Consider the following 18948-nt stretch of genomic DNA (forward strand, 5'->3'; position numbering starts at 1 on the left):
AACAAAACGTCTCAGTTTCTAACAAAAGTAGTCTAGGAACTGTTCTCATGGTAAAGATATTAGTCAATCTTCAAAGTATCAATTACAATTTTTGTAAAGTTATCTACGTCTACAGAGATATCCCCCGGTCACCATGCATTTTAATGCATTTCAGAAAATGTAGTCTCTCTTAAGACCCCAGAACATATGCTTCCTCATTAAACAATCACCCAATGCCATTCTCATCCCCTTCTCAGCTCTAGTGGCCTAAAGTCATCTCTTCTTCACCTCAGACCTAACAGTATCTTAATACTCAAGGGTTCCTTTATAGAATTTTTTTAAAAGTTTTATACTGGGGATGATATGTTACAGTTTACAGGAATGGAACAGAAGTAAACATGTTTTAGCACATCAATCATGTCTTTGCTTACGGAGGAAGCAACGCACCAGTATGACTATATGTACAGTTGCATGTTAGTCCACAAGATCACATATGATGCTAACATGCAACTGTGAGAAACAATTGGATCAGCGTGTGCAGCAGTCATTGTTACCTGTGAAAAGCAGGACGAGGAACCAACAATGAATACTACATCTTTGATGAGCTCAGACACTCGGAGACGGAACTCCCCAAAATCTCCTGTGTCATCTGGAACACCTTCCTGCAAGAGATATCCCACAAACTGAACAACAAATATCACTATAACAAAGAACTTGACAAAGTGTCTATCAAGCGAGGTTAGGTGAAATGGTAAATCAGACACATTACAGTGATTCAGAGCCAATCAGTGCTTTTTTCGCCACATTAATGTCGAGCGTCAGGCAGAGTAACAACAAGTACCATCTTTTAATGTCTTTTGGTATCGAACTCAATCAAATGAAATGTAATCATTATAATGTTCAAGCAAATACTTATGCTAAAGTTCTTGAATGAAAATCATGAATTAAGTTAAAATAAACAGTAAATTACTGATATTAACATGATTAAGATGAACACATTGAAACAGATTTGTAATGAAGAAACAGAATTCTTAATGATGCCACAATGCATGAGAAATAACACTAATATGTCCGAGCCTTAGTGCAGACAGTCTCACACTGTGAGTGAAAATAGTTCAAATCTAAGAGTGTGAGATCCACTAACATGATCGGGTTCCATCTGACAATGCCGTGATAGTGCTACAATCAGTCTCTGGATGTAGGGCTTGAATATTTCATTCATGTCGACTGAGTTCAGCTGATACAGCTCCTCTGACAGTCTGTACCAGAAGTTGAAGGTGATCTCGGCAACCTGGAGGAAGAGCACACATATAAAACCAGTCTGTGCCTAAAACGTTTAAGTATATAGACCATGTAAACAGAGCCTTAAAAGCTCTCCATGCTAATATAGGGGCTATCATAAGCTCTGCAAACAATACATTTTAGTAGACTCAGGATTTGCACTAGTGGCACTAATCAACAGTCTGTGACAATAGGAGCTTACATGTGACATGAGGAACAAACATTTTACACGAGGACCCAGCATGTGACACTAGGACCCAACATGTGACACTAGGCCTAACATGTGACATTATGTCTCTGTATGTGACAATAGGACCCAACATGTGACACTAGGACCCTGCATGGGACACAAGGAAAGCATGTGACACTAGGACCCTACATGTGACACTAGGATCCTACATGTGACACTAGGACCCAGCATGTGACACTAGGACCCAGCACGTAACACTAGGACCCAGCATGTGACACTGGGACCCAGCATGTGACACTAGGGCCCAGCATGTGACACTATGGCCAAGCATGTGACACTATGGCCCAGCATGTGACACTGGGACCCAGCATGTGACACTAGGACCCAGCATGTGACACTAGGACCCAGCATGTGACACTGGGACCCAGCATGTAACACTAGGACCCAGCATGTAACACTAGGACCCAGCATGTGACACTGGGACCCAGCATGTGACACTAGGGCCCAGCATGTGACACTAGGGCCCAGCATGTGACACTATGGCCCAGCATGTGACACTAGGACCCAGCATGTGACACCAGGAACAAGCATGTGACACTAGGACCCTACATGTGATACTAGGACCCAACATGTGACAATAGGACCCAGCATGTGACACTACGACCCAGCATGTGACACTAGGACCCTACATGTGACAATAGGAACAAGTATGTGACACTACGAGCGAACAGGTACACTAGGAGCAAACAGGTACAGTAGGACAATAGACATTTGACAATAGAACTCAGCATGTGACAATAGGACCAAACATGTGACACTAGGAACAAGCATTTGACACTACGACCCAGCATGTGACACTAGAACCCCACATGTAACACTTAGACCAAACATGTGACACTAGGAGCAAGCAGTTGACACTACAACCGAAGATGTGACAGTAGGTTTGTTGTTTGTTTGTTTGTTTGTTGTATAACGCCACACTCCGCAATATTCCAGCTTTATGACAACAGTCTGTAAATAACAGAGTCTGGACTAGACAATCAAGTGATTGACATCATGAGCATCGATCCACACTATTGGGACACACAGCAAACATCAACCAAGTCAGCGAACCTGACCACCCGATCTTGTGAGTCGCTCTTTACAGCAAGCATGGGTTGCTGAAGACCGAGGACCCAGCATGTGACATTAGGACCAAGCATGTGACACTATGACCCCGCATGTGGCATTAGGACCCCAAATTTGACACTAGGGCCCCGAATATGACACTTGAGCCAGCATGTGACAGTAGGACCCAGCATGTGACATTAGGCCCCCCAAATGTGACAACAGGAACCAGCATGTGACACTTGGACCACAAATGTGACACTAGGAACAAGAACAAGCATGACACTAGGTTGGTTGGTTGGTTGGTTTGTTGTTTAACGCTGCACTCAGCAATATTCCAGCTATATGACGGCGGTCTGTAAATAACCGAGTCTGGACCAGACAATCCAGCGATTAATATAATGAGCATCGATTCATGCAATTGGGACCGTTGACATGTATCAACCAAGTCAGTGAGCGTGACCACCCGATCCCGTTAGTCGCCTTTTACAACAAGCATAGTCACCTTTTACGGCAAGCATGGGTTGCTGAAGACCTATTCTACCCTGGAATCTTCACAGGTCGCATGACTCTAGGACCCAACATGTGACACTACGACCCCGCATGTGACACTTGCACCCAACATGTGACACTAGGACCCAACATGTGACATTAAAACCCAACGTGTGACATTAAGACCCAACATGTGACACAAGGACCCCGCATGTGACACTAGGAACAATCATGACGCTAGGATCCAATATGTGCCATTAAGACCCCACATGTGACACAAGGACCCTGCATGTGACACTAGGAACAAGCATGACACTAGGACCCAACATGTGCCATTAAGACCCCGCATGTGACACAAGGACCCTGCATGTGACACTAGGAACAAGCATGACACTAGGACCCCACATGTGCCATTAAGACCCCACATGTGACACTACGACCCTGCATGTGACACTTGCACACAACATGTGACACTAGGACCCAACATGTGACATTAAGACCCAACATGTGACACAAGGACCCCGCATGTGACACTAGGAACAAGCACGACACTAGGACCCAACATGTGCCATTAAGACCCCACATGTGACACAAGGACCCTGCATGTGACACTAGGAACAAGCATGACACTAGGACCCAACATGTGAAGCTTGGACCCAGCATGTGATAGCATGTGCAATCTTGACATCATATCACAAAGGGTGATATCCAGATTACTAATACCTTGTTTAACAAAGATAACATATTTTCCATAATTCCCCATGACATATAAATAATGATCCACAATGTCACCTCACAAGATCATAACATTCTGACACATCACCTCAAGTACCTGTACATTATCCTACTCGGTTCAGCTGGAGTGAGTCTGGTTTGACACTAATATTCCAAGAATATAACACCTTGAGACATTAAAAGTAGGATTGAACCATTGAAATCTTGCAAGGAATTTTCAGCTTGACAAGCCACTGCTTTAACCACTGAAGGCTATCTTGAGCAACAGGACCAGGTCATAACATTGCAAACTGTCAAATAATAATGTTACCTCGTACAAATGATGGCCGACACAGGTTAACAAAAGTTCCAACGTTCTAAAATCCCCAAGAGCCTGAAATAATAAACAACATCATTGAAAAACCAGTCAGGAAACACCACAAAATTATCATAAACAATTCTCTTACATGTACTGTTTTAATGTAGTCTTTGAAAGAATGGGAAATTAGGAATTTCAATAGATAACAATAGCTACTGTTTCAAAGAAGTATTTTCACAGTCACTCGTTATTCTTACCTGATTAGGTGTGGAAACAATAGATTCTAAAAATGATTCTGCCATTTCTGTAAATATCCTGCAGTAGTTAACTGACCTGGAACACAAATCATCAGGGTATTAGGCCCAGTTTCAACCACTGTCCTTCCACCCTACACAGCAGGAAGTCACAGTTTTACATTTTCTATCACTTAAATGCTGCTAAGGATTTAATACATCCAAATATTGCTACCAGAAGCTCATCATCAAGCAGTGATTGTATTCCATTACAAGAATATGAATTGATAGTATCATATTCTACGGTTATCAGTCTGACAGTCAATAATCACAAGACCCTTGTCGCGACAACAAGTCCCAACCTGACTGTCAAAGGGGAAGCATTCAAGAAGGGAAGTTTGTAAACATATTAAAGACACATATCTTCCATAATGATGATGATACATGTCTCACCTAGCATTGTTGATTTAGTGAAAGATATGGCATAACAACCCAGTGACAAAATGCAGGCTCATGGCACAATCGTTTGCAGCTAGGTCCGTTTCCTAGGTTGTCACCAATCTTATTCTTCTTAGCGAGCTGTTCCAGACACAGCTGCTACATTGTCTACCAATAGTCTATTTTAGTCAACCATGAATCACTGAGTGATCGATACCACTCCACTTGGTATATTAATATACATACTTTATAGCAAATGGAGTTTAGTAAAACATATGCACTGACTTGTCGGAATCCTCGTCCGCCACGGAGAGATGGTAGGCGGTGGGCAGAGTAAGGACTCCTTCAAACAGGTGCTGGGCCATCTGGGGATTCTTCGACAAACTCTGAAATCATACAGTACTTAACCAGTCAGGGGGGCCTCTTTGGGATGTGGATTTTCAATTTCTACTGCAGGACCCGTTTTTTTGCGTGCTTGGGCAAAGTCAATGAAGCGCGTGTAAAAGGACTTTGAATATCTTGTATATTGGTGTCACTTCGCGGCCTTCATTACCACCAGGAGACTTGTTTAGCCAATAGGTGGCCATGGTCTGTGCGGTTAGCGGCTGAATGCGGATACATGAGAAGAAGACGTGTGTGTACTTGAATGTGTGTGATTTAAAACTGACATGTTGCACTATCAGGATTGTTTGTTTGAAAATTATTACATAAACTTCACAAGTTTAGTGGTTTATCTATTCATCATAGCCCACAATGAATGGTCTATAATTCAATACAACATTCAGTAGATGTTGAGAGTTCACATTATGAGTGTGAGCATTTCCTATATCAATTAGCAGCTGATTAGTTATTTCATCCACGTCATGGAACAGTTAAGGCATATCGTTTTGATCGTTTATTTCAGGATGTTAAAAATAAAAGTCAAGAGAAGAAATCAGTAGCCTGTTGTCTTGTTTCTTTGCTTTATGAAATATGTAGTCCAACCAAATATTGATGTTCATTCTGTAATCATGTTCACATGTCATCATAAGTCTGATAGCTCAATTATTAGTGAGCACGAACAGTAATAATTATGGGATACATCAGCAGTCACAAAGAGGACCATGTGTTTCTGGCGGGTATTTGTAGGAAGTTCACTGCGTGTGTGAAGTCAACAATATGTTGCAAAAGCTACAGTTTAAACCATAGCAATTGCAGTAATAATAACATCAAGTTAAAAATAAATGGAGAAGAAAAACATGATCTTATTCAATGACAATGACAGATTGTTTACGTCCTTGTCCGTTATCGACGGACTGGAATTTTTACCCGTTTTTTTACCCGGGCATAAATGCCATTGGTTGGTCGGTCGATTGAGCCACACCTGCAGGATTCAAGTTTTTGTTTTGTATATATTCTTTAACTGCTCCCACAGCACGAGTCCATGGTTTTTGGACGTCCGTCTCATATTTATCTTCATCTTAATACAATTCTTAGTGTCAGGAAAATCTTTACAATGGTGCCATGAAGTTAAATCTTTTCGTCAGAACTTGTGTGCTGCTATCGCGATAACATAAAATAGGAGTAGTGCTCTTTTCCAGGCGCACCTTTTCGGATTTCAATTAACTCACGGGGCCAGCTTGAAGCGAAGCTTGGCTTGGCCAATGAGTTAATCTTATTAGCCAACGCTTTCCTGCCAATTAATAGTGCTCAACAAGTAGCACCCGGTTGTTTACCTTAATGCACATGCGCAGTAGACATTTTCACCTTTTTTACTGCTGAAGAGTTTATTCCTTGTCTTCCAACCATACTTGACACTTAATAGTGCTTATCATTCCTGCTGAACATTCTTTACCTTTCCACGCCTCTCTTTCATTAGTAACAATTGAACACTACATATGAATAGCAGCATATAAAACAGAATGCTTTATCTGGGGTGTTTTACAGGTGCAGCAGGGCCTGATGTCAAATGCAATCAATACACACTATTTTCATACATCACTCCTCAAGCAGCAGTTACTGTACTCACTGATCCATCATTCATCATTTAACGTCAGCGGTTCTATATTTCTGTATGTCACTACTGTGGATTACAGACTGACAAATTGCACTGAAGGATGTACAACACACTTCTATATCTTCAGTTGGCTACATATAAAAATATTCATAAATCTTTATAAAACCAATCACTTTGTACATCCAAAGTAGTATCAAGTTTTTCTCAAAGATGAACTTTTAACAAGCATCAAGGATTTTGAAAAGGGTCGTGATGTTGATCAGGAATCCTCATTCAAAGTTTACTTTTGATGAATAAATGAGAAACTACATGCAGAAAAGATGATGAGAAACAATATATATGAGTGAGTGAGTGAGTTTGGTTTTACGCCGCCTTTAGCAATATTCCAGCAACATGATGGCAGGGGCCACCAGAAATGGGCTTCACACAAAACTGGGTCTTCAGTGTGATGAGCAAACACTTTAACCACGAGGCTACCCGATCGCCCCATATAATATATATGAGGGGATATGTTAACCGCAACTACCCTTTATACCAATGCATGACTACCAGTCATGGAGTACTCACCTCAGTGCAGTACAGAGCGGAACACACACAATCTGTGGCTGCCTCATGGAGGGGAGATGGACACTCTCGACTTGCCTGTCAAACATAAACCGCTCATACAACACAAATCTTAGCAAAACTTTAATGAGGGACTATGTTTTTTGATTCCATAAGGAAGTGACTCCTCTGAATGAATAATGGAATGATTATTGAGGCCTGTACATGATAATGTTGGTCCGTGCAAACAATCTCATTAAAATCATTGTCACAGTGTGTGGGTAGTATTCTCAGGAGAAAAAGAAAACCAATTATTGACAAATCACTGACAGTCTGTAGTGGTATTATCAAGAACAGATATTACTGACACTTTTCAATCTCATTAACATCAGATCTGACTTCTCGCTACCACTATGCAAAGGTCTGAGGACACGTCATTAAGGGTCACATCAGAAAGACCTTTTATCTGGCCAATGAGGGCATTGTTACGAGATCAGGAAAGTGACAGTCAGAATGTGGTTTCTTATCATGCAAGGTTAACACAGGGCATTTCTAAAAACAGTTATGGGCTGTATGACTCATCATCGCCCATCTCTCACTTCAGTGGGATAAACATTTGAAACGGAAACGACTTTGCATAGCCAGTATGAGTACTGATATACAATCTCTGCAGTCAATTAGACATTCCAGAATTATTTTGGTTTTTAAAATCTTGAATCGATATATTTCAAAGCTTAGTTTTGAATGGAAGTCGCCAGCTGAAACTAGTGCCTTATCGTGCTAATAGTTCTATTCATTAATAGTCATTTCACTGGTTGGTATAGTTTGTGAAAGGTTGATCTGGTGTGACCTGTAATGGGATGTCCTCAGATCTGTACATAGTGGTAGCGAGAAGTCAGATCTGATGTTAATGAGATTGTCCAAGAAAACCAATTGCATGACAAAACCATAAGGGAATAATGACACACTCTTCCTTGTTACACACTGGAACCACCGGATATAAGTTTGTCCTTATGGTTTGCATTGGTTGCCGAGGACCTATTCTGACTTGACATCTCAACGGGGGAAGAATATCAATGTGTTATTCTGTAACACAGAACCCATTTTCCTTAAACATCAATGAAACCATCTATTTTCCCTTCCAACCATGTTGATCAAAATAATCAAGTGCTTGAGAAGCCCAGGGCCTTATCCAGGGATGTACACTCCCCTCCCACTCCTGTCTCCTTCCCTACCACCCAACCCCACCCACACTTCAGCCAACTCCCAAGAGCCTGGAATGGCGCCCCGCTCTTGCTTGTGCAAACTCCCAAGTGCCTGGAATGGCACCCCACTCCTGCTTGTGCCAACCCCCAAGAGCCTGGAATGGCGCCCCGCCCCTGCTTGTGCAAACTCCCAAGAGCCTGGAATGGCACCCCACTCCTGCTTGTGCCAACCCCCAAGAGCCTGGAATGGCGCCCCGCCCCTGCTTGTGCAAACTCCCAAGAGCCTGGAATGGTCCCGGCCTCTGCTTGTGCCAACTCCTAAGAGCCTGGAATGGCGCACCGCCCATGCTTGTGCCAACTCCCAAGAGCCTGGAATGGTCCCGGCCTCTGCTTGTGCCAACTCCTAAGAGCCTGGAATGGCGCACCGCCCATGCTTGTGCCAACTCCCAAGAGCCTGGAATGGCGCCCTGCCTATGCTTGTGCCAACTTCCAAGAGCCTGGAATGGCCCCGGCCTCTGCTTGTGCCAACTCCTAAGAGTCTGGAATGGCGCCCCGCCCATGCTTGTGCCAACTCCCAAGAGCCTGGAATGGCGCCCTGCCCATGCTTGTGTCAACTCCCAATTGCCTGGAATGGCCCTGGCCTCTGCTTGTGCCAACTCCTAAGAGCCTGGAATGGTGCCCCGCCCATGCTTGTGCCAACTCCCAAGAGCCTGGAATGGCGCCCTGCCCATGCTTGTGCCAACTCCCAATAGCCTGGAATGGCGCCCCGCCCCTGCTTGTTCCAACTCACCAGTGCCTGGAATGGAGCCTGCAGGAGTTTAGTGTTGAGGATGCTGTCACTGGGGATGGCGCCGACACTGAACCAGCTCCCAAGTACCCGGAACACTTTGGCCTGGACCCGGTGGTTCCCCTCCACGCTGTCGACACAGGCAGCCTGCACACAAACACACACAATATACACAAGGGTGAAACATAGCAGCAGTAATCAAGATCCATACAAAGTATACAAATAATATTAATATCAAACTTGAGTCTTCAGAGTGACAAGCCAACGCTTCAACCACTAGGCAACCCCACTGCTCATTCAAGGTAATGACCGACAATATGAAGATTACAGCATATTACTTAAAGACCATATGACCTCCTGCATAAGGAGGTATGGGACCTCACCAGTAGCTGTATGACTAAAGGGCAAGACTTCCCCAGCTCCTCCGTGATCTCTGTTCTTCTGTTTGCCCCAAGACGGAGGGAGCGGCTATTGATCTGGAAAATACATTCAGGATTGAGGCAAGATATTCCTTGATTCACAAAATAATCATATTTCAGACTCAATAATAATGCTGCACATGGAAGAAAATATTGGTCATACACAATCATCATGCAAATATGAATAGACCTGGTGTATATCTTGCATATATATAGATCTGATACATACATCTTGCTAATTCATCACATAGACCGGTTATGCATCTGGCTACTACCATCATACAGTTAAGGTATGCATCTTGCTACTATCATCATACAGAAAAGGAATGCACCCAATTACTAGTCATACACACAAGGAATGCATCCAACTACTAATCATACAGACCAGGAATCCATCAGGCTACTAATCATACAGACCAGCAATGTATCCAGCTACAAGCCATACAGACCAGGAATCCATCAGGCTACTAATCATACAGACCAGGAATCCATCAGGCTACTAATCATACAGACCAGGAATGTATCCAGCTACTAGCCATACAGACCAGGAATCCATCAGGCTACTAATCATACAGACCAGGAATCCATCAGGCTACTAATCATACAGATCAGGAATGCATCAGGCTACTAATCATACAGACCAGGAATGCACCCAGCTACTAGTCATACAGACCAGGAATCCATCAGGCTACCAATCATAAAGACAAGGAATGCATCCAGCTACTAGTCATACAGACCAGGAATGCATCCAGCTACTAGTCATACAGACCAGGAATGCATCCAGCTACTAGTCATACACAGAAGGAATGCATCCAGCTACGAGTCATACAGACCAGGAATGCATCCAGCTACTAGTCATACAGACTAGAAATGCATCCAGCTACTAATCATACAGACCAGGAATGCATCCAGCTACTAGTCATACAGACCAGGAATGCATCCAGCTACTAGTCATACACAGAAGGAATGCATCCAGCTACGAGTCATACAGACCAGGAATGCATCCAGCTACTAGTCATACACACAAGGAATGCATCCAGCTACTAGTCATACACACAAAGAATGCATCCAGCTACTAGTCATACACACAAGGAATGCACCCAGTTACTAGTATACAGACCAGGAATGCATCCAGCTACTAGTCATACAGACCAGGAATCTATCAGGCTACTGGGGGCACGGGTGGCCCAGTTGTCTAAGGGCCCCGTGATTCACTGAGCAGAGTTGCGTCCCTTGGGCATGCCAGAAACCTATGATTGTGGGTTCAAATCCCGGTTTGCCCCAATTATGTTTCTAGGTTTGTCAGCACCATACCCGTGCTCGTGGATTTCACCGAAGTGGTAAACGTCTGAGACCTGCATCACTTCGGGCTTTCCTCTGTACTATCATTACACAGACTGTGTATGGCTACTATCATCAGACGGACTATGTATGGCTACTATCATTACACAGACTGAGTATGGCTACTTTCATCACACAGACTGTATGGCTACTTTCATCACACAGACTGTATGGCTACTATCATCACAAAGACTGAGTATGGCTACTATCATCACAAAGACTGAGTATGGCTACTATCATCACACAGACTGAGTATGGCTACTATCATCACAAAGACTGAGTATGGCTACTATCATCACACAGACTGTATGGCTACTATCATCACACAGACTGAGTATGGCTACTATCATCACACAGACTGTATGGCTACTATCATCACACAGACTGTATGGCTACTATCATCACACAGACTGTATGGCTACTATCATCACACAGACTGAGTATGGCTACTATCATCACACAGACTGAGTATGGCTACTATCATCACACAGACTGTATGGCTACTATCACACAGACTGTATGGCTACTATCACACAGACTGTATGGCTACTATCATCACAAAGTCTTGGTATGGCTACTATCATCACAAAGTCTTGGTATGGCTACTGACCTCTTCAGGCATGACTGTGAGAACCTCCAGCAGGAATGGAAGTTGCTGCATGTTTGAGCCAAATCTGAAGATAACAGGCAGTTGTAAATTATGCTGAGTGTCATGTAGATATACGATGTAACCACACAACCACAGGGCAAGCCCACTGTTCCTTTCAATACATGTTTCATTACCCACCATTAATACAATATCTTATCCCTATTCCCCCATTGAGAATCGCCACATCTGACTTAATTCATACACATGATATAAGAATAAAAATAACTGGGAAAACATAACACTACCTCCTCGTGTTCTTATACCAGCAGTAGTTGTGTAGTGAAACACCTGGACAAGTTTTGTTTGTTGTTTCATGCCTCTATTCAGCAATATTCCACCTGCAAGTAGGCAGTCCAGTGATCAATAGTGTGGGCAACGATCCAAACCGTCAGGACATCTGAATGTGATGAATGTTTTTCAACTCCATAGATACAGATTTCCCTACAGCCTCGTACTATTGCTGACTGACACATCTCCCTGTACTGTACACTACCAAGCTTCACTTACTTTTGAATGAGATCTGAGACAGCATCCTTCCATGTGGCCATCTCCAGGGCGAGGTCGGCCAAGGCCAAGCTAAGCTGCAATGACAGGTTGTGTTGTATGCTATAGCTGTCCACATTGTAGTTGACTCTGATCTTATTCATTCTTACAAACTAAACACCAACTGTACCTACTACCTTAAACATGACAGTGAAGATTATGCAGATTAGACATGTTATTCACTGCAAATGACAATGACAATTTTATTAATATCAAATGTTTGTGATTGTTACCACTACACATACATCTAAGAATATCCCAATACAGCTCAAGGCCTTTCGCGAACTTTGAGCAACAAGAAGTGAATAAGCTTGGTGAAACTGGAACTGAAGTTTCAGCAAGTAACACTAAATGGGATATCACATTCCTTCCAACATTCCTTGAAAATATAAAGACAGTTAGCACACTCACCTGTGTAACAATAACAGCCGGTGTCTCGGGGGTAATCTTCCCAGCATGCTCTAGTAGTGAGTCTCGCAGCGACTATCAACCAACATTAACAGAAACATGACATTTGATCACCGACCGATCTTATCCAGGAAATGAACATTGCCATGGCCAGAGCATGCTGGATACATCAATCTTTTAACACTGACATGCTAATTCACCAATGGACCTCATAGCTTTCCGGTGATCATTGCATTATTTTTACGTCTTTATTGGCAAATAATTAATGAGAAACATTTTATGTAGAACCAGATAAAATGTTCTGTTCACATGGTTCAATTTCAGAGGGAAACTAAAATAAACACTGAAATATTATGAAGACAATTGTTGAGGCAATGAGGCTGCAAGACCATGCAACACAGGCTAGGTTTGTGTGTTTATATATCAACAGATATATTTATCACTACATGGCTGTTTATCATTTTGAATTTGTTTAAAACAATGTCATTTGGGCACTGGGGTTCACTGAATAATCAAGCAGTTATGTTTTTAAATCATGAATATATTTTTATTACATCATCGTCTACAGTACCAGTAACCATCATGGTAACAGGGGGATAACTGTAAATGAATGAACTTAACATACTCAAATCTCATTTGTATCCACTTCAAATCAGTCTTTGCAAAACAATGACTTTAATTCAGGTCTGCAAAAGGCAAATTATGACCAACAGTTCAACCACCCAACTTAACTAGGAAATCTCAATGGTCCAATCCACCCACAAGTTACATTGCAAGCAACAGAGGATCTTGTATCCTTGATGGCCAACTAATGAAACTATACCTGGTGTGAGGCCTGAGGCAGTTCATGAAAGGCATACTGGATCTGAAAGTGAAATGCACAAGTAAAAAATCTTTTGTGGAAGCAAGTGAAATGGTTCACATGGTTCAAGCTAAAATCTCTCCCGATACTGTATTTATGCACACGCAGCGAGCCTGACAGACCGATCCCATTAGTCGCCTTTTATGACAAGCAAAGTCATCTTTTATGGCAACCATGGGTTGCTGAAGACCTATTTTACCCCGGATCTTCATGGGTCTTTGGCCACAATACCAGTATTGTGTAACAGCATTAATCAATAGTAAAACTAACATAAAGTAAACATGGTAAGTATATACCTGATTATGTAAGTTATTTGGAAGCAATATTAAATGTCAAATACTAAATTTATTTGGGAAGCTAGTCATACCCTCTGATAATGAAAAACTAAATTTCAGTTATCAACCACATGACTGTAATGGTTATGATTCACTTTGTCAAGATACAATACATGCTCTTTATACATAATGGTATGTACATAGAATACGAAACAAGCTCCCCTGTATTACCAATTTTATGAAACGAGTGAATAGTTCTGGTATCTGATGAGGGGTATTTCACGGGAGCTTGTTTAGTATTTTATTTATTACATATTGTTTATAATTATTTGTTTTTAACTTTACTGTCGTTTGTGAATAGGCAGACATCGAGTGTGCATAAGCTCCTCTCAGTGATCTATCATCTCTATATGCAATGTCACTGAAAAGGCCACGGGATGCTTGGAGTTTTCAATATTTATTAGTGAAACTTGTTCCCATAGTACATAACCACACACTTTGTATTACACAGTGTAATACAGCTGTATGTTTATTAAACGAGTGATCTATTCACAGGTGAGTAATAACATATCTTATCACATGTAACCTCATAGCCATGATCATGATGATGACTAATTTTCAACAATCTCAAGCCTAACCTTTTGGAGTTTATACAATTTACAAATCTGCCCCTAGTGTTATCTTGCAACTGATGGTATCCCTAATCAATGCATCAATACACTGACATATATTATTTTCTAAATATGGATAATAAACTTACATGTCAACATCTACTCAGCATCTGGGCAAGCAACATTTTCTGGCCTGAATTCACATTTTGAAACTAGCTACCACAGAGTACGAACAGTATTAAGAAGAAGCAGAAAAAGAAGATTTTTATCTAAGTGTCACACATTGTACAGCATAGAAATTGCGACATAGTTTGGTAGATATGTGTACACACTAATGTCATTCAAATGCGTAAAACATTTACAGTTTAAAAGAAAACACTATAAGTGAGTAAAAGAAAGGGGGAAAAAGTGACATCGGTGCAGGCAGGCTCAGTCCCCCAACCCCAAGTCTGCATGTGCTCCTGTGTATCCACTCATACCTGCAAACATGCATCCTCAGCCACCTATCTTACACAATTATCTCACTATATCTGCGCCAACCTTTGTATCCCCACACACGCATGCACACACTCTATATAATTACATCACTATCTATAACTGTAAAAAAATTAACATTAAAATCTCATTAACCATTGTTAGCATTTAACATGCTTCATACAAACATCACCTTGACTTATACAAAAAACATAGCTGTGACAAGGATGTAGTATATATAGGAAACTTGACATTACTAATAAACCATGCATACTGACCTTTGTCCTCATCGTCTGAGCTGCAAAGTAGCATGATTCTAGGGACTGATTGAGGCGCAGTAGTTGATCAGCTATCTGCCAGGCAAATACCTGTAAAAACACAAAATATGGCATACTGAGGATGCAAAACTGAAATAAAATGTTTAATGCATTCATCAAAATGTAATTGAATTTGTTCAAAATTACAAGCTCTATGGCAACAGCAAGTCCAATGATTAAGTCACATATTCCACTTTTCCAACCAGAACAAAAAGGGGATGCAACTTGGCACTAGCCTGGTTGCCAAAGTCATTTGGCCTAATGTTAAAGGTACAGTGTATATCAAGGGCCAGTAGAATTCCAGGCTCTTTAGGGGTGTCCTTATGTACGCGATCACTATTTGGGCTGGAAATGTTTCAGGTTAAGTTGAATCCCTGACAATATGGGACATTTATGTATATCAAAATTAGCTTGACATTGAACACAATGAGAAAAGTGTGACGGTAAGAATTAACGGAACCACATAACAGTCTGCTTCAAAAGCTTTTGAGACTACAAGCTCAAACATGGCTTTTAACATAACTTTTTATTTATCTTAGTGTAATGTTACTTTTACTAGCTCAGCTTACTTGACTGAACAGAATGTAACTAGACTCAGGCTTTGGGCTACTGGCTAAAACTGCTGACAGATAAAACATTTAACATCATGCAAAATTATTGGGAACCCAGAGCCCTTGAATTTTATTCATTTTGCATGTTTAGTGTCTGAATCAATCAGAAGTAGTATATCCCTTTAGCAGTTTAGGAAATTAGGATAATGACATAAGCAAAAATGAGCATGATAGCGTAGTCAAAGACCAGGGCCCTACATATGCATTAATTAACACCTGTCAGAAGTTAAATATGTTTTGCAGTGTCTGATACATCATGGACTAACAGTAGCTTTTCTTGGTAAGAGTTTGACCTAGGTGAAGGGAGTTCAGTGGTGAGTCACAATGTAAAACTCAAGCCATTGGTAATCCCTCTGTCAGTCCTCTCTGAAATTTTGATGACTACAGAGGAGATTACATTCAGTGAGTCAGTGAGTTGGGTTTAACGCTGTTTTTAACAGTATTCCAGTTATATTGCGGCGTGTCAGCTTAATCATGTTAATGTGGAAGGAAAGCTAGAAGTGATGCAGGTCTTAAACATTTACCACTTCGGTAAAACCCACGAGCACGGGTATGGTGCTGACAAATCTAGAAACATAATTGGGGCGAACCGGGATTCGAACCCACAATCATAGGTTTCTAGCGTGCCCAAGGGACACAACTCTGCACAGCGAATCGCGGCGCTTTCGACGACTGGGCCACCCGTGCCCCCACATTAAATTCAGAAGTTGGAACAAATGAAGTAAATGACTCTCTTCATTCGTACCAAATTATAATTCCATTATAACATGAACAAAAAACTAGAACTGGATTTTTCGAATAAACCATTAAGTCATATCCAGTAAACATGGTAAAAAACAAGACAAGAACCATATTTTCATAGGTACTCTTTTTTCCGTGCCATTGTCATGATTGTGATCATAATATTTTACGTTACAAGGCAGTGGAGATGACTCCATGAGATTACGACTCCACAGTTTGGGTTGCTGATAATTCTGTCAAACATGTGATAATAAAATGGTTTTAACTACGTTTCAACATGTTCAGGATCTTTTTCAAATGTCAGTGTCATATCAACCTCTAGGTACAAACTTCATTCTGTCTTGCAATGCATGCACCTGTATACACCATGTACAAATGATACAAAGCTTTTCTTCAGATAGATTTGAATAGCTGTTGGCTAAATGACCAAACACCATGATCATGATGATCACGAAAAGTGTAATTGTTCATAAGTTAATATCATTGCTGTGCTACACCAAAGACCATAACATTTATGTTATGGTCTTTGACTACACAACAAAAGTGTCATAGCAGCAATAGAAACTAACGTTTTTAGTCCACTAGTCCTTATAATGATAACATACAGCAATACCCTTATAATGTGGCAAATTTCTACTAGTCCTTACGATACCTTAACTATTGGGCATTTTGGCAAGGACTACAGGACTAGTACCAATTTCTAACACTAGTCGTAGTACGAAAATGAAAACAATATTAATCATTATTAAACACATGAACGTGTTCTATCATTTTGAGGACTGTAAGGATGCACTGTGTATATCAATTCAGTAAACAGGTAAACATTCATTAATTTAAATCTGACAGTTAACAAGAGTGCCTCCCATAACCATAACTCCTGTATCCACTACTCTGTCATATTTATTGATCATCCTCTAGTAGTATCGGTCTTGAAGAGGTAATAAAAAAAATATGGTTTTACCATATTTACTGTGCACAACTGCATATTTATTTTATGTAATTTTCATGTGAAAAAGGGATGCGGTAAATTCACAGACACAACCAAATTTGTAGACACAATTTAAGGTGAACTCGAAGACAAACCGGGAGTGATTTCGTAGACACATTTGTTTTTAATATTGGAATTGAATGATAATATAAATACTGAGCGGAATATTAACCACGGGAACTCACTATTGGTCTGTGAATAAAAACTATATCCCTCCACAATGGCCCTCATATATGTAAGTACATTCGTATAACCATGATAACAGGGTATATATTTTAACAATTATGGCTAGTAATAGAATTTCTTTTGTGGAAGCCTTTGTAAATACCTCTCATAAATAAATAATCTGGTAAGTATATATATCCAAGGTGAGAAGGACAAGCAGATCATTTGGTAAATGGTGAGTGGATAAAAGATTAAACAACTGTTTGATCATCAAGTTAGGTCATCATGGACACAATTCATCAAGTATTTGATGTTAAAAAAAGATTTGAAATACACATGATCATGATGATACACTTGCCACAAAATATTTCAAGATGATATGTAACAAATCAATATTTAAGTCTGTCACAACTTTATCTGTTTTGTCTACGAGGTCATTGTGTATTTTCTCTACGAGTTAGGAGTGTCCACAAATTCTCCATGGCTACGAATTAGTTTGCTAACGAATTCACCTACAGCCTCTTAAAAACCACATGTCCTTAGAAGTTCAAGCTGCTAGATCCCAAACCACACTTCTAGCTTCATCATCAGGAGTTAGATATGAAGCATTCGCTATTGAGATGCTGAGGGTTAGACATGGAGAAAATATATGAAGATTATTTGCCAGATACAGAGCTAGCATCCTTGCAGAATAAGGCCCACAAAATAGAATGGCTTTCAAATAGTATTTACTTGTGATTAATGGGAAAATCGTTCATCTACGTATTTCTTTGTATCTATTTTACAGTAATCTGTGGACGTTGCGATGTGTGATCAGGGAAAATTGGCTTCAGTGAGCTACGACTCTCAGTCACCAAACTATTCATCCTAACCATGCCAACCACCCGCACGTCACATTTTCGCATGGAATTTTTGCACTTACAGATCTCTGAAGCTCTCCAAGCCAAACTGAAGCCTTTTCTTTTCCAACAACATCTGGATTGTTATAAAGTGCTTGTAAAGCTTGATTTACAGTATCTAAGGTCGGCGCTTGCTCCATTTTATAAGTAAAATACTCTATTTCGTTTGCAAAACCATCGAACTTTTCTCTGGCGAAGTTCTTCTGACCGGAAATAGTGCCCAGGTAGCAGTATCGGGCGCGCAGTATCGCATATCGTGTTTGGCAAAATTTAGTAAATCAAAAGGTTAATTTGGAAATGAAAATGAAGAGTATATTGAACACTTCATTGCCATGGCAGATTAAAATTGTTTGTTTCATTT

General features: G+C 40.9%; 1 protein-coding gene across 1 annotated transcript in view; it reads right to left on the reverse strand.

Annotated features, from left to right (window-relative positions):
• LOC139473609 (transportin-3-like) overlaps positions 1-18797 on the reverse strand; it is a 38439-nt gene extending 19642 nt beyond the window's left edge. The window contains exons 1-14 of the mRNA XM_071256281.1: positions 18611-18797; positions 15145-15234; positions 13468-13509; positions 12648-12719; positions 12201-12274; positions 11655-11718; positions 9668-9760; positions 9288-9431; positions 7317-7391; positions 5039-5139; positions 4340-4415; positions 4095-4157; positions 1124-1270; positions 534-641 (exon numbers count right to left, since the gene is read on the reverse strand). Coding sequence (XP_071112382.1) covers positions 534-641; positions 1124-1270; positions 4095-4157; positions 4340-4415; positions 5039-5139; positions 7317-7391; positions 9288-9431; positions 9668-9760; positions 11655-11718; positions 12201-12274; positions 12648-12719; positions 13468-13509; positions 15145-15234; positions 18611-18727 — 1266 coding nt within the window. The 5' untranslated portion in view covers positions 18728-18797. The remainder of the gene's footprint in view (positions 1-533; positions 642-1123; positions 1271-4094; positions 4158-4339; positions 4416-5038; positions 5140-7316; positions 7392-9287; positions 9432-9667; positions 9761-11654; positions 11719-12200; positions 12275-12647; positions 12720-13467; positions 13510-15144; positions 15235-18610) is intronic.
• Positions 18798-18948: the final 151 nt, after the last annotated feature.

Source organism: Haliotis cracherodii, unplaced genomic scaffold, assembly GCF_022045235.1.
Source record: "Haliotis cracherodii isolate W230 unplaced genomic scaffold, xgHalCrac1.p SCAF_3, whole genome shotgun sequence".
NCBI lineage: Eukaryota > Metazoa > Mollusca > Gastropoda > Lepetellida > Haliotidae > Haliotis > Haliotis cracherodii.